The sequence below is a fragment of the Mauremys mutica genome, chromosome 2 (assembly GCF_020497125.1).
Source record: "Mauremys mutica isolate MM-2020 ecotype Southern chromosome 2, ASM2049712v1, whole genome shotgun sequence".
Classification (NCBI taxonomy): domain Eukaryota; kingdom Metazoa; phylum Chordata; order Testudines; family Geoemydidae; genus Mauremys; species Mauremys mutica.
The window spans coordinates 218729988-218743182 of NC_059073.1; the positions used below are offsets into that span (position 1 = coordinate 218729988).

The 13195-nt window shown below is 50.6% G+C and overlaps 1 protein-coding gene across 2 annotated transcripts in view; it reads left to right on the forward strand.

Moving 5' to 3' along the window:
* TOPAZ1 (testis and ovary specific TOPAZ 1) overlaps positions 1–11866 on the forward strand; it is a 110644-nt gene extending 98778 nt beyond the window's left edge. For both annotated transcript variants that reach the window (XM_045005291.1, XM_045005290.1), the window contains one exon: positions 11563–11866. In XM_045005291.1, the coding sequence (XP_044861226.1) occupies positions 11563–11782 (220 nt within the window). In that variant the 3' untranslated portion in view covers positions 11783–11866. The remainder of the gene's footprint in view (positions 1–11562) is intronic.
* Positions 11867–13195: the final 1329 nt, after the last annotated feature.

The following is a 13195-nucleotide window of genomic DNA, read 5'->3' on the forward strand; positions in this document are numbered from 1 at the left end:
TATAGAACGCCATGGAGGCGCTACTCCAGGGGGCGCCAAGGCCGACCCTACGGACGCTGCTAGGAGAAAATCTTCCGGCTGGCGTGCATGCGGCGCGCACACACCTGCTTGGAATGGATATGAACAACACATCTCGAAGAACAACAGTTACAAAAAGGTAGGTAACCCTTTTTTTCCCCCCAACTGTACCCACAGAGGTGGCCACCTTTGTATTCTGGTGTTACTCATGCGCCAAGCTAAGAGTATAAAGGGCGAAGCCACCCCCACCCATCCTTCAGTTCTAGCATGCTGTCTGTTTGTTCCTTCAGCAAATGTGCCATTTTTAGTTAGCTGATATAGTTAGTGAAACTCATTTTGGGGTCCTTGGATCTTTTTGTTTTTTTTCTTTTCCTGATTGGCCATGGTGCGTGGATGCCAGGCTCCACACAGTACCAAGGGAACCTATGCCAAGGTACCCTGGCTTCAAACTCTGCTCCAGGTGTTACAACTAATGCCCATGAGCAACCCTCACTCTCACTGCCTGAAGTGCTTGGGTGAGGGTCACATCAGAGACAGGTGTACAGTTTGCTGGGGCTTCAAGACAAGAACTAAGAAGTAAAGAGAACAGCACCTCTGGTACATTCTCATGGAGGCTGCTCTTCATCTGCCATCCGTACCATCTCAGTCAACTAGAGGGAGTTCCTCCCCATCCAGGAGTGCTCCCCATGTCTTACCTGGGGATAGAAGCAAAAGGGGATCCCCTTTGCTGGGACAGTCCTTAAAGGGCACAAGCACTTAGAGCACCCTCAGCTTCTGAAGCCAAAGAAGCGGACAACTTGCACATCCTCTAAGTCCTCAGTGTTTGACTTCTCAACTGTAGAGGCAAGTCACTTCGGTACCAAAGGTGGAGTGCACCCTTTGGCCTACTGCTTCCCAGTGCTGAATCCTAGTAGCAGCTTGACCAGACCAGAGCTGTTGACTCCACTTGCTGTTCTGGGACCGTCAAGGCCAGCTCCTTCCTTGTTGAAGACTCTGGAGCCATCGCTTTTGCTCACAATTGGGCAAAAGCCTATTTTGGCGCTGACCACCACAGAGACATATGCAGCTGGGAAGGATCTGTTGAGCCTCTTGGAACTGCTCTCATTGATTATTCAGACTGACAATGCCTTGCCAAGCCTATTGCACATGGGAATCCACATTATTGGGATCTACTACAGCATCAGTGACTTCAGGTCCTCTACCACTTCAAGCAATCTCGATGCTAACTCTGAGACCAACAAAAAGAACAGGAGTATTTGTGGCACCTTAAAGACTAACAAATTTATTTTAGCATGAGCTTTCGTGAGCTGCAGCTCACTTCTTCGGATGCATAGAATGGAACACACAGACAGGAGAAATTTATACATACAGAGAACATGAAAAGGTGGAAGTATGCATACCAACAGGAAGAGTCTAACCAACAGTAACTGCTTTGCTCTGATAGCTAGGAAGCCCCTGTTGCTTCTGGTACTACAGATCCCTCATAGAGCACTGTCCCAATCTCCCATGAAAACACCTGGTACTGCTCCATCCTGGCCTTCGGAGTATTCCTCAGAGTCTGAAGTGGGTTTCTACATCTCCCACTTCAGAGAATCCAGGACTTCCTTCAGAGAACATCGCCCTGTCATAGTAACAATATAGGAGTCATCCTGACCAGAACAGATCAAGAGAATGGAGGGCTTGGTCTAGATGCAACTGGCCTCCAGTACCATACCAACTCCATCATTGGCCCTACTGGGTACTTTGAGGGGTGCCTCTGGCATCTAGATCATTTTCTCCACTGCACTACAGAACTAGGTTACCAAGAAGAGAAGTCTCCTCACCTGGTACCAAAAGACCATTCGAAGTTGGTGCTGGGCAGCCACCACACTATGGAAACATATGTCCCCAGGGGAGAACATTTCTGCATGTGGTACCTATAGACAGCTTGATGCTGGTATCAAGCTTCTGCAAGGCACCAAAGATCAGCACTGCCTGTTGCCTGCTTCAGACAGGCCTCTTCTGAACATCTTGTCCATTTCACTGTTGGAGGCCCTAAAACTGGAGTAATCTTTTCCTGTATCAGATGATTTTAAATCCTCCCAGGAGCTCCTAAAAAGGATGGCTACATCTCTAGGGATACAAATAAAGGTTGTAGAGGAAAATCCCTACAAACTCAGACATTTTACACCCAACTACATCATGGAAGGTTGCTCTCCCCATGGGCGCCAACTTATATGGGCTCCTGGGGCTTTAGCCCCAGGAATATTCACAGTCAGGGGCTCTGCTCCAGCAATATTTGGAGCTAGGTTTCTCCCCTGCTCTGGGCTGCCAGCAGCCGCCCGGAGCCCAGGGCCTTTTAAATCCCAGCCGCGGCTGGGAATCAGAGGGTTGCAGGCAGCTCAGAGCCCTCTGATTCCCGGCTGCAGATGGGATTTAAAGGGCTCTGGGCTCCCCGCGGTTGCAGGCAGCCCAGAGCCCTCTGATTCCCGGCCGCGGCTGGGATTTAAAAGGCTCTGGGCTCCCCGCGGTTGCAGGCAGCCCAGAGCCCTCTGATTCCCGTCCACGGCTGAGATTTAAAGGGCTCTGGGCTCCCCGCCGCAGCGGGCAGCCCAGAGCCCTCTGATTCCCGGCCGCGGCTGGGATTTAAAAGGCTCTGGGCTCCCCGCGGTTGCAGGCAGCCCAGAGCCCTCTGACTCCCGGCCGCGGCCGAGATTTAAAGGGCTCTGGGCTCCCCGCTGCAGACTCCCGGCCACGGCTGAGATTTAAAGGGCTCTGGGCTCCCCACGGTTGCAGGCAGCCCAGAGCCCTCTGACTCCCGGCCGCGGCTGGGATTTAAAGGGCTCTGGGCTCCCCATGGCTGCCAGCAGCCCAGAGCCCTTTGAATCCTAGCCCCTGGCCGCTGATTGCCCCCTCCCCAGACCCCTGCCCCAACTGCCCCCCAGGACCTCCCTCCTCTGGCCTCTGTCTCTCTTCTGGACAGGGAGGCCACCTGATCTCTTTGTCCCCAACACCTTCAGTTGGCATCTTGCAGGGAAAACTGAGGCACCCACACAGTATTCAGAGAAAATATTAAGAACATTCCCAATTCATCACAACAGGTGCAACAAAATATAATACTGTATATTGAAGTAGGCAAGTGCTGCTTCTGACTTTCCACTTTTAATTGACCCTTGTAATCTTGTGGCACTGACGCGTTGTAGCTTCATTTTATATCGGCTTGCAGGGGGGGGGCACCACCATTTTGGGCCCCACCAAAAATTATACAAACCTGCCGCCTATGGCTCTCCCTATAAATGAGGTAATTATGTAGCCTATGAAAGCCTTATGCCAAACTCTGTCATCCCTCATTTGTCACATTTCCTAAATGCGTGGTAGTTCATCACTTCAGACAAGTAGGTGCTAAGCATGGTGGCATCAGGATATACTCTGCAGTTCTTGTCTCTCTCACACCTTCCTTGTCTCCCTTCAGGGATCCATCTCATGAGTCTACTAAAGCAAGGAAGTGCAGACTCTACATTCTTTGAGAGTCACAGAAGAAGTGCCTACTCAGTACTCCTGCTACTTCCATATGGTTTCCCTCACAACTATTATCCCTTCACTAGATCTTTGAGGGATGCTAATTTCCATGTGCCAATCCACCCTGGTCCCAGGAAATTTCTAACGTTCATAGAAGAACACCACCTCCAGTTTGCAGTTCTATCATTTGGCCTGTCAGCCACACTGAATGTTTTCACCAAATACATGGTGGTGGTAGCAGCCTATCTCTGCCATCGAGATGTACAACTATATCTATACCTGGACTGGAAGGGGTAACATTACTCTCATCAGCACATAAATAGAAGTGTCCATCAAATGCTCCATCTGTTTTCATGCTTAGGCCTGATGTGGACATATGCAGAACAGAAACATGGTCTTCAGTCTACACCTTTGCTAGATGTTATGCAATGACTACCACATCAAGGGAAGATGTGAATGTGAGGAAAGCAGTTCTGCACTCTCTCTTCCCATAAGACTCCTAGCCCCACCTCTATTGGATGGAGCTTGGATAATTGTTGGTCTTTGAGATGTTACACATGTCCATTGCATGATTCACCTTCCTTCCCCAATGTATCAGAGTCTATCATCTAAAAGTCCAGTGTGAAGGAACTGAAGGGTGGGCAGGGTGGCTCTGACCTTTATAACCTGGCTCAGGGTATTAGGAATACCAGGGTGCAGGCATGGCTACACCTACAGGTATTGCTAGAGAAAACTCTCTTGCACCAGTGCATGGGACACGTCCACACCTAATGCAAAGAACATATGCAACACGTCTCGAAGAAAAAACGGTTACTCACCTTTGTAACTGTTGTTCTTCAAGTTGTGTTGCTCATATCCATTCCAATTAGGTGCGTGCACGATCATCAGAGAATTTTTACCCTAGTAACACCTAGTGGGTTGGCTGTGGAGCCCCCTGGAGTGGCGCCTTAATGGCGCTGGAGATATACCCCTGCCGATCCAGTGCCCCCTCAGTTCCTTCTTGCTGGCTACTCTGACAGAGGGGAAGGAGAGCGGGTTTGGAATGGATATGAGCAACACATCTCAAAGAACAACAGTTACAAAGGTGAATAACCATTTTTTCTTCTTCGAGTGCTTGCTCATATTGATTCCAATTAGGTGACTCCCAAGCCTTACCTAGGCGGTGGGGTCAGAGTGAGACATTGCTGAGTGCAGAACCGCTGAACCAAATGCGGCATCATCTCTAGACTGCTGAATTAACATGTAGTGAGCGGCAAAGGTATGTACCGATGACCAAACCGCAGCTCTACAGATCTCGTGAATTGGAACCTGGGCCAGGAAAGTGGCCGATGAGGCTTGAGACCTCGTGGAGTGGGCAGTGAGGTGTAGGGTTGGGACACCGGCTAAGTCGTAGCAAGCACAGATACAGGCCCTGATCCAAGAGAAGATGCGTTGCGAGGAGACCAGTAGGCTTTTCATCCGGTCAGCCACTGCAACGAAGAGCTGGGTCATTTTCCTAAACGGCTTCGTATGCTCGATATAGAATACGAGGGTCCTACGAACGTCCAGAGAGTGTATACATCGATCCTGCCGCATAGCATGTGGCTTCAGATGAGAGGCCAGGAGGAAAATGTCCTGGTTCACATGAAAAGCTGATACTACCTTGAGGAGAAAGGCAGGATGGGGGCGAAGCTGCACCTTGTCTATACGGAAAACTGTATACGGCGGCTCCGATGTGAGAGTTCTGATTTCAGATACTCATCTCGCTGAAGTGATGGCTACAAGGAAGGGTGTCTTCCAAGATAGGTAAAAGAGTGAGCAGGTGGCCATTGGCTTGAACGGGGGCCCTGTGAGCCTGGAAAGGACCAGGCTAAGGTCCCACGCTGGAACCAGTTGTTGCACTTGTGGGTAGAGGCGATCTAAACCCTTCAGAAATGACCATCGGGTTGGAGAAGACAGAGGAAGCATGTTCTCCTGGATGGAGAACTGAGATGGCTGCCAGGTGCACCCTGACAGATGATATCGCCAAGCCCTGCTGCTTTAGGGATAGGAGATAGTCTAGGATGAGAGGTATCGACGCCTGCAATAGGGGCGTGTCCTGCTGCTCGCACCAACAGGAGAAACGACTCCATTTAGCCAGGTACGTGGCTCGAGTCGAGGGTTTCCTGCTCCCTAACAGAACCTGCTGCACCGATTTGTGAAAAGAGTAACTCCGACAGAGTTAGCCATGCAGCATCCACTCTGTAAGGTGGAGCGATTGCAGGTTGGGGTGACAGAGTCGTCCGTGATCCTGCGAGATCAGGTTCGGCCACAGTGGGAGCGTGATCAGAGGCTCTACCGACAACTCCGGGAGTGTGATGTACCAGTCGTGCCTGGGCCATGCTGGGATGACCAGAATCATGCATGCTTTGTTCCTGCACAGCTTGAGTAGGACCCTGTGGACCAGCGGGAATGGAGGGAAAGTGTAGAACAGCTGGTCTTTCCACGGAAGAAGGAGAGCGTCTGATAGGGAACCCTGAGAGCGCCCTTGGAGAGAACAGAACACTTGGCACTTCCGATTGATTCGTGAGGCGAATAGGTCGACCTGGGAAACCCCCACCTCAGGAAGATGGAGTGGATGATATCTGGACGAATCGACCACTCATGAGGCTGGAAGGACCTGCTGAGGCAGTCTGCCAGCGTGTTCTGGACCCCTGGGAGAAACAATGCCATCAGATGTATCGAGTGGACTATGCCGAATTCCTACAGGCAAATGGCCTCCGGGCATAGGGGGGACAACTGGGCTCCCCCTTGCTTGTTGATGTAGAACATGGCCGTGGTGTTGTCTGTGAGGACTGACACACAACAGCCATGTAGGTGCTCGCGAAATGCTTGACGCGCTAGGCGTACTGCCATCAGTTCTCGTACATTGATATGCAGAGTCAGATCGGATATGGTCCACAGGCCCTGTGTTTGGAGCTCCCCAAGGTGGGCACCCCATCCCAGAGATGATGTGTCTGTGACCAGGTACAAGGAGGGTTGTAGGGTGTGAAATGATACCCCGTTGCACACTGACGTGGGGTCCAGCCACCAACAGAGGGAAGTCAAAACTGATTCTGGGACAGTGACCACCATGTTCAGGCTGTCTCGACCTGGTCGATATACTGTTGATAACCAAGCCTGAAGCGTGCGAAGCCGAAGTCTGGCATGCCTGGTTACATAAATGCATGAAGCCATGTGCCCCAGAAGGCTGAGGCATGGCTTTACCATGGAAGTCAGAAAGTTTAGGAGGCTGCTGATGAGGTTTGCCATCGACTGAAAGTGTGTGTCCAGCAGGAGAGAGCGGATGAGTCTGGAGACCAGGACTGCCCCGATAAACTCTATTCTCAGGGTTGGTTCCAGAGTCGACTTTCCGTTGTTGAGCAGGAGACCCAGCTGGCGGAATGTGCTTAGGGCGAATCGAACATGGGACTGAACTTGGTCTCTGGTTTGGCCTCTAATGAGCCAGTTGTCGAGATACGGAAACACTTGGATCTGTTGACAACAAAGGTAGGCTGCCACGACGGCCATACACTTGGTGAACACCCTGGGAGCTGGGGACAGGCCGAAGGGAAGGACAGTGAATTGGTAGTATTCATGATTGACCACAAAGCGAAGGAAGCACCTGTGCGGCGGGTAAATCGCTATGTGAAAGTACACATCCTTCATGTCGAGAGCGGTGTACCAGTCCCCAGGATCCAGGGAAGGAATAATGGTCCCCAGTGAAACCATGCGGGACTTCAACTTTACCATGAATTTGTTGAGTCCGCGCAGATCTAGGATGGGTTGAAGCCCACCCTTGGCCTTGGAGATTATGAAATAGCGGGAGTAAAAACCCCTGCCCCTTAGCTCCCTTGGAACCTCCTCAATCACTCCCATGGACAGGAGCATTTGGACCTCCTGTATAAGGAGTTGCTCGTGAGAGGGGTCCCTGAAGAGGGATGGGGAGGGAGGATGGAAGGGAGGGGAGAAAGAAAACTGGAGAGAATATCCCTTTTCCACCGTGCGAAGAACCCACCGGTCTGAAGTTTATATGGAACCACGCACGGTGGAAATGGGAGAGTCGATCTTGAAATGGAGGGGAAGGATCCTGAATGATGACTGATACGCCATCCTCGGGCGCATCTTCAAAAGTTTTGCTTAGGCTCCGCCAATGGTTTGGGAGGGCCTTGGTTCTGACCAGGTTGGTGGCCGGTGGATTTCTTTCTACCACCTCGTCTTCTGTAGAAGTCCTGCCTCGGATGAGGGGGAGGGTAAAACCTTAGAGGCTGCAGCTTAACAGGCTTGTGCTGGGTCACCGGGGTGTGTGTACCCAGGGAGCGCATGATAGCCCTGGAATCTTTCAGGCTCTGTAATCTAGAGTCCATCTTGTCTGAGAATAGGCCCTGCCCATCAAATGGCAGGTTCTGCAGGGTCTGTTGCAGATCTGGTGGCAGGCCAGATATCTGCAACCAGGAGATGCGTCACATGGCTATGCCCGATGCCAGGGTCCTAGCTGCAGAGTCTGCTGCATCTAAGGAGGCCTGTAAGGAGGTCCTAGCCACCTTTTTGCCCTCCTCCACTAAGACCCCAAACTCATCCCTGGACTCCCGTGAAATTAACTCCTGAAATTTCCCCTTAGAGTCCACGAGTTAAACCAATATCAGCTCAGGCGCGCTTGTTGGTTTGCGACCCTGAGCTGAAGACGTCCCACTGAATAAATTTTGCGCCCAAACAGATCTAAATGTCTGGCGTCTTTTTATTTGGGTGCTGGGGCCTGTTGACCATGCCGTTCCCTTGCATTCACCGAGGACACCACTAGTGAACACGGCTGAGGGTGAGTATAAAGGTACTCATACTCCTTGGAGGGGACAACGTATTTCCTCTCCACTCCTCTAGTCGTTGGTGGGACAGAGGCGGGGGTCTGCCATATTGTCCTGGCATTGGTCTGGATGGTGTGGATGATGGGCAGCACTACTCAGGATGGAGCCTCCGCCGAAAGAATATCCACCATTGGGTCCTCCAACTCTGCTATCTCCTCTGCTTGGAGGTCCATATTACGTGCCACCCTACGTAAAAGGTCTTGGTGGGCACAAAGGTCTATTGAGGGAGGACCCGAGGCTGTTGTCGCCGCCACTGCCTCGTCTGGAGAAGATCATGAAGATGCCACAGGGCCAGGGGGTCTTCTGGCAGATCGTGTAGCAAGGAGTCCTGTTGCCCAGGATCCGCTACACCGGGGCCTGGGGCCTGCGTTGGGGTAGGTGCAGCCGCTTCCATACCCCCCGGAGGGGGATGACTTATGGTGGCTTCTGGTACCCAGGATTCTGAATGGGCTGAGTGGGAGGCCCCTGATGGAGCCCCTTGGGCTGGTGGTACGCCCACGGTGTCCAGAAGGACCATTGTGTAGGATCCTGATTAAGATCTTGGCCTTCGTCATGCCACTGACCCACATTACCCTCACCCTGGCCTGAAGCTGGGTAGGCCGAGTGCGAGGCATTCTCAGACTGCAATGACCATGAGGCGGAGCGCGAGGGCCAAGGCGGTGTGGAGCGCGTCTGTGTCGACTCTCCGGGGCATGATGAGGACCGATACCGGGTTGCTGGAGAGTGGTGCCGGCGAGGCGTCAGGGAGCAGTACCGGGATTGAGATCGATGTCAATGATTGACCCAGTACTGGGATCCAGACGTGGATCGCGACGATGAACGTCTGCGGGAGCGGTGCCGGGATCGACTCCGGGAAGGCGATTGGTGCTGCGATCGGTGCCGGGAGTGACGTCGGGAGTCCGAACGGTACTGCGGCCCGGAGTTGTGCCAAGAGGTGGACTGGTGCCACAAGTATGACCGGCACTGTGAGAGGGAACGGCGTCAGGACTGCAAATGGCGCCGGGATCGGGAGCGGTGCTGCGTCTCCACGCTAGGAGATGGCGGACGTATTAAGGTAGGCTTTCCCCTAGACTGTATAACAGAAGTCGGAGGCGGTGCCAAAGTCTGCGCCGGTGCCGGCTCTGTGAGGGCAATAAGGTCTCTCGCTGTTACGAATGTCTCCGGCGTCGACGGAAGCCGGGGCTCAACCACAGTCTGGGTCGGGGACCCAGTGTGCACCAGACCCAACGGCTCCTCCATCGGTGCCGAAGTCAATGGTGCCAATATTGGCGCTTGTACCCTTGGTCACTCCAGTGCTGGGCGCAACTCTGAGGTTAGCAAAGGTGCTGGTGCCTGTTGCTGCAAGAAAGTCACCCCCCGGCTTGCGCAGTCTCTTCTGTCCTGGAGACAGGGAACAGCGCCGAGCCACTTGCACTGGATGTGGTGCTGGAGAGGTCCGGTGCCGCAGGCCTCTATCCGAGTCTCCCCGCAGTGCCGTACCTGAAGCCACCGCTGGGGCACTGCGCACCAATGTGCTTGGTGCCAGAACTTGGCATGCTGATAGGGGATCCGGGCTAAGGGCCACCTCTATAAGGAGCTGCTTGAGCCTAAAGTCCCGCTCCTTTTTGGGTCGAGGTCTGAACGCCTTACAGATCTTACACTTCCTGGCCTGGTGAGACTCCCGAGACACTTCAGGCAAGAGTCGTGGGGGTCTCTCTTGGCATAGGCTTTGAGCAGGTTGAACACGGCTTAGAACCTGGAGCCTTGGGCATGAGCCCAGGCAGCAGGCAAGGAGGAAGGGGGAGGACCCCTTCCAACCTTCTAAATTTAACTACAAGCCTAACTTTATAACTATAACACTAAGCTAACTATATAACTATAACTAGAACTACTATCTAAAACTGGGAAGCAAAAGCTAGGGAGAGTGGAGGACAGCTATGCCGCACTCCACAGTTCCAGCGACCGTCACGGGCGGTAAGAAGGAACTGAGGGGGGCGCTGGGTCGGCAGGGGTATATATCCAGCGCCATTAAGATGCCACTCCAGGGGGCTCCACAGCCGACCCACTGGGTGTTGCTAGGGTAAAAATTCTCCGATGATCGTGCATGCGGCGCGCGCACACCTAATTGGAATCGATATGAGCAAGCACTCGAAGAACACCACCTGTTACAAGAAAATGAATAACTTTTTTCTGAGCTCTTCCTCCTGCCCTCCCCTGGCAATCTTTGTCCATTAATCACCAACCATATCAACCAGATTATTTCCAGGATTCATCCTCCTTCACTGAGGATGTTTTAAGAAATGTATTGCCTGTGGCTTTGAGCTAAAGACTTAAACACTTTTCTATAACTACGGTTTTCTGTTAAAATTCTTACATTATTTATATGTATTTGTATACTGTTTTTTGCAGTTTGTCTTGGATAAATAATTGAAGTCTCGATCAGTCCTTGGTTAGTGAAGTCAGGTTGTTAGCTGAGGACAAAAAAGTGGCAGTCTTTCATCAGCACATAGGTGTTGCTACCTGAGGCAGAAGGAAAAGGAGCAATCCAGTTTCCAGCTTGTTGGAGCCCCCTAAGCAGAAACTCCGTTTATTGAGAAGTAGAACAAAATCTGCTACTGACATGGGACATACCAAATCATTTTTTAAAAAACTATAGTTGGTGGTGTAAAACTTTACAAACCAAACTAAATAGCCAGATTCAAGTCTGTACTACTGTAACTCCTCTTGTAGGTTTAAATAATAATAAATAAGGACCCTGTCCTTGAAAGGTCTTAAGCACATCCTTTAACTTTATGTACTGTGAATATAGTCAAAGGTATGCCCAAGTTCTTGCCAGGTCAGTGCCTAAGATGCTCTACCGCTTGTTTCTAATTCTTCCACTCTGGAGTCTAGTAACTCCTGATGGAGTGTGCTGTTGTGGAAGCTTGCAACTCATTTGTCACTGAGATGTTAAACGCCTGAAAGCACCAGTATTTTTAAATGTGTTACTTTTTACTTTTTCTGATAGGTGCTAACTTAGTTCAGAAACTTCAGAATAATCAGCTGTCAGTATCTAGCAGTTTACAATATTTGCATTAGGAAATATGAACACCAGGATTTTTTTTACTGTTTTAGTAATCTTGATGCCAGTAAATGAAAACCATCAATGAATGGTATATCTTAGTGTTTGTGTTCCATGATTTTTGTACTTGTGAAAACTCTTTTGCAGATCTGAAGAACAAAAAGTGCGGAGTAAAGATGACTATCAAGCAGCAGTTGAGAGACTGATTCAAGCTGCTCGTATATCTAATCCAAAGCTTTTTCTTAAGCACATGACAATGAATGTTAATATGGAACAGGTTTACAGTTTGGAACATAATTCTGCTCTGAAATGGCTGAAAGAGAATATGAAATGGGCTGCAAAAGTCTGGCTTTTCAGTAGTCATTAGTTGGTAAAGACCTTTTTTTTATGTATGTATTTTTTTGAATAGTTAAAGTAATCATTGTTAAAAATAATAAATCAATAGATCGTTCCCACTGTGTTCATACTGTTATTGATTCATTTTAAGAGTCAACACTTGTATTAGAAAAGGTTTCAAATCTTATCCTGTTTTTGGAATGTTTGTAGATTTTCAGAGATGATAACATAGGAACAGAATAACATTTTTCTTGAGGCAAGAATCATTGCGTAGATTACCTCACTAGAATCACTTTACCCTCCAGTGACTGACATCAGAAATACTCTGAATATGGTTGAATATCCTCCACAGCTTCCAGTTAACTATTTCCTTTTTCCAACTGAGAAATTAGAAGCATAATAGATTTTTTGTGTTTTAGTTCTTCAGAATATCTAGGTTCCTTTTTTGGAGGAGCCATATTTTTTCTATTTTGAGTATTTTTAAACCACCAATCACTATTTATTTGAATTATGCTAGTGACTAGGAACCCTATAAGCATTGTACAAACAATTAATAGAACAGTCCCTGTCACAGAGAGCTCACAGTCTACTTGTCAGGCAGGACACACACTTCCATCTGAAGTAGAAGTGAGTTGGAAAGCTGAAGTAGCAATATAATGAACAAAATTGAGTAGAACAGAACTTGCAGCTTGCCACTTACCTAACCAGTGCCAGACATCCAATCGACGCATCCATTTCTTATCTAGCTTGTTATTTTTTTTAAGATGCAAACTGCCATTTTTGTTAGCTGCCTATCAAGCTGCTGAATTTTAGATTAGACCAGTGGTGGGCAAACTACAGCCCGGGGGGGCCCCCATCCAGCCCTCCAGACGTTTTAATCCGGCCCTCGAGCTCCCGCTTGGGAGCGGGGTCCAGGGCTTGCCCCACTCTGGCACTCCAGGCGGGGTCAGGGGCTTGACCCACCCCGTGCGGCTCCTGGAAGCAGCAGCATGTCCCCTTTCCAGCTCCTATGCATGGGGCAGCCAGGTTGCTCTTCACACTGACCCCGCCCCAAGCACTGCCCCCGCAGCTCCCATTAGCTGGGAACTGCAGCCAATGGGAGCTACGGGGCAGCGCCTGCGGACAGGTCAGCGCACAGTGCTGCCAGGCTGCGCCTCTGCATAAGAGGTAAGTGCCACCTGGAGCCTGCACCCCTGATGCCCTCCCATGCCCTAGCCCTGATCCCCCTCGTGCCCTCCAAACCCCTCGGTCCCAGCCCGGAACACCCTCCTGCATCCCCAGCTGGAGCCCTCACCCCCCTCCCACACCTCAACCCCCAATTTCATGAGCACTCATGGCCTGCCATACAATTACCATACCCAGATGTGGCCCTCGAGCCAAAAAGTTTGCCCACCCCTGAATTACAGTTGTTTGATCCAGTCTATTGAAACATAGCTAGACCCGC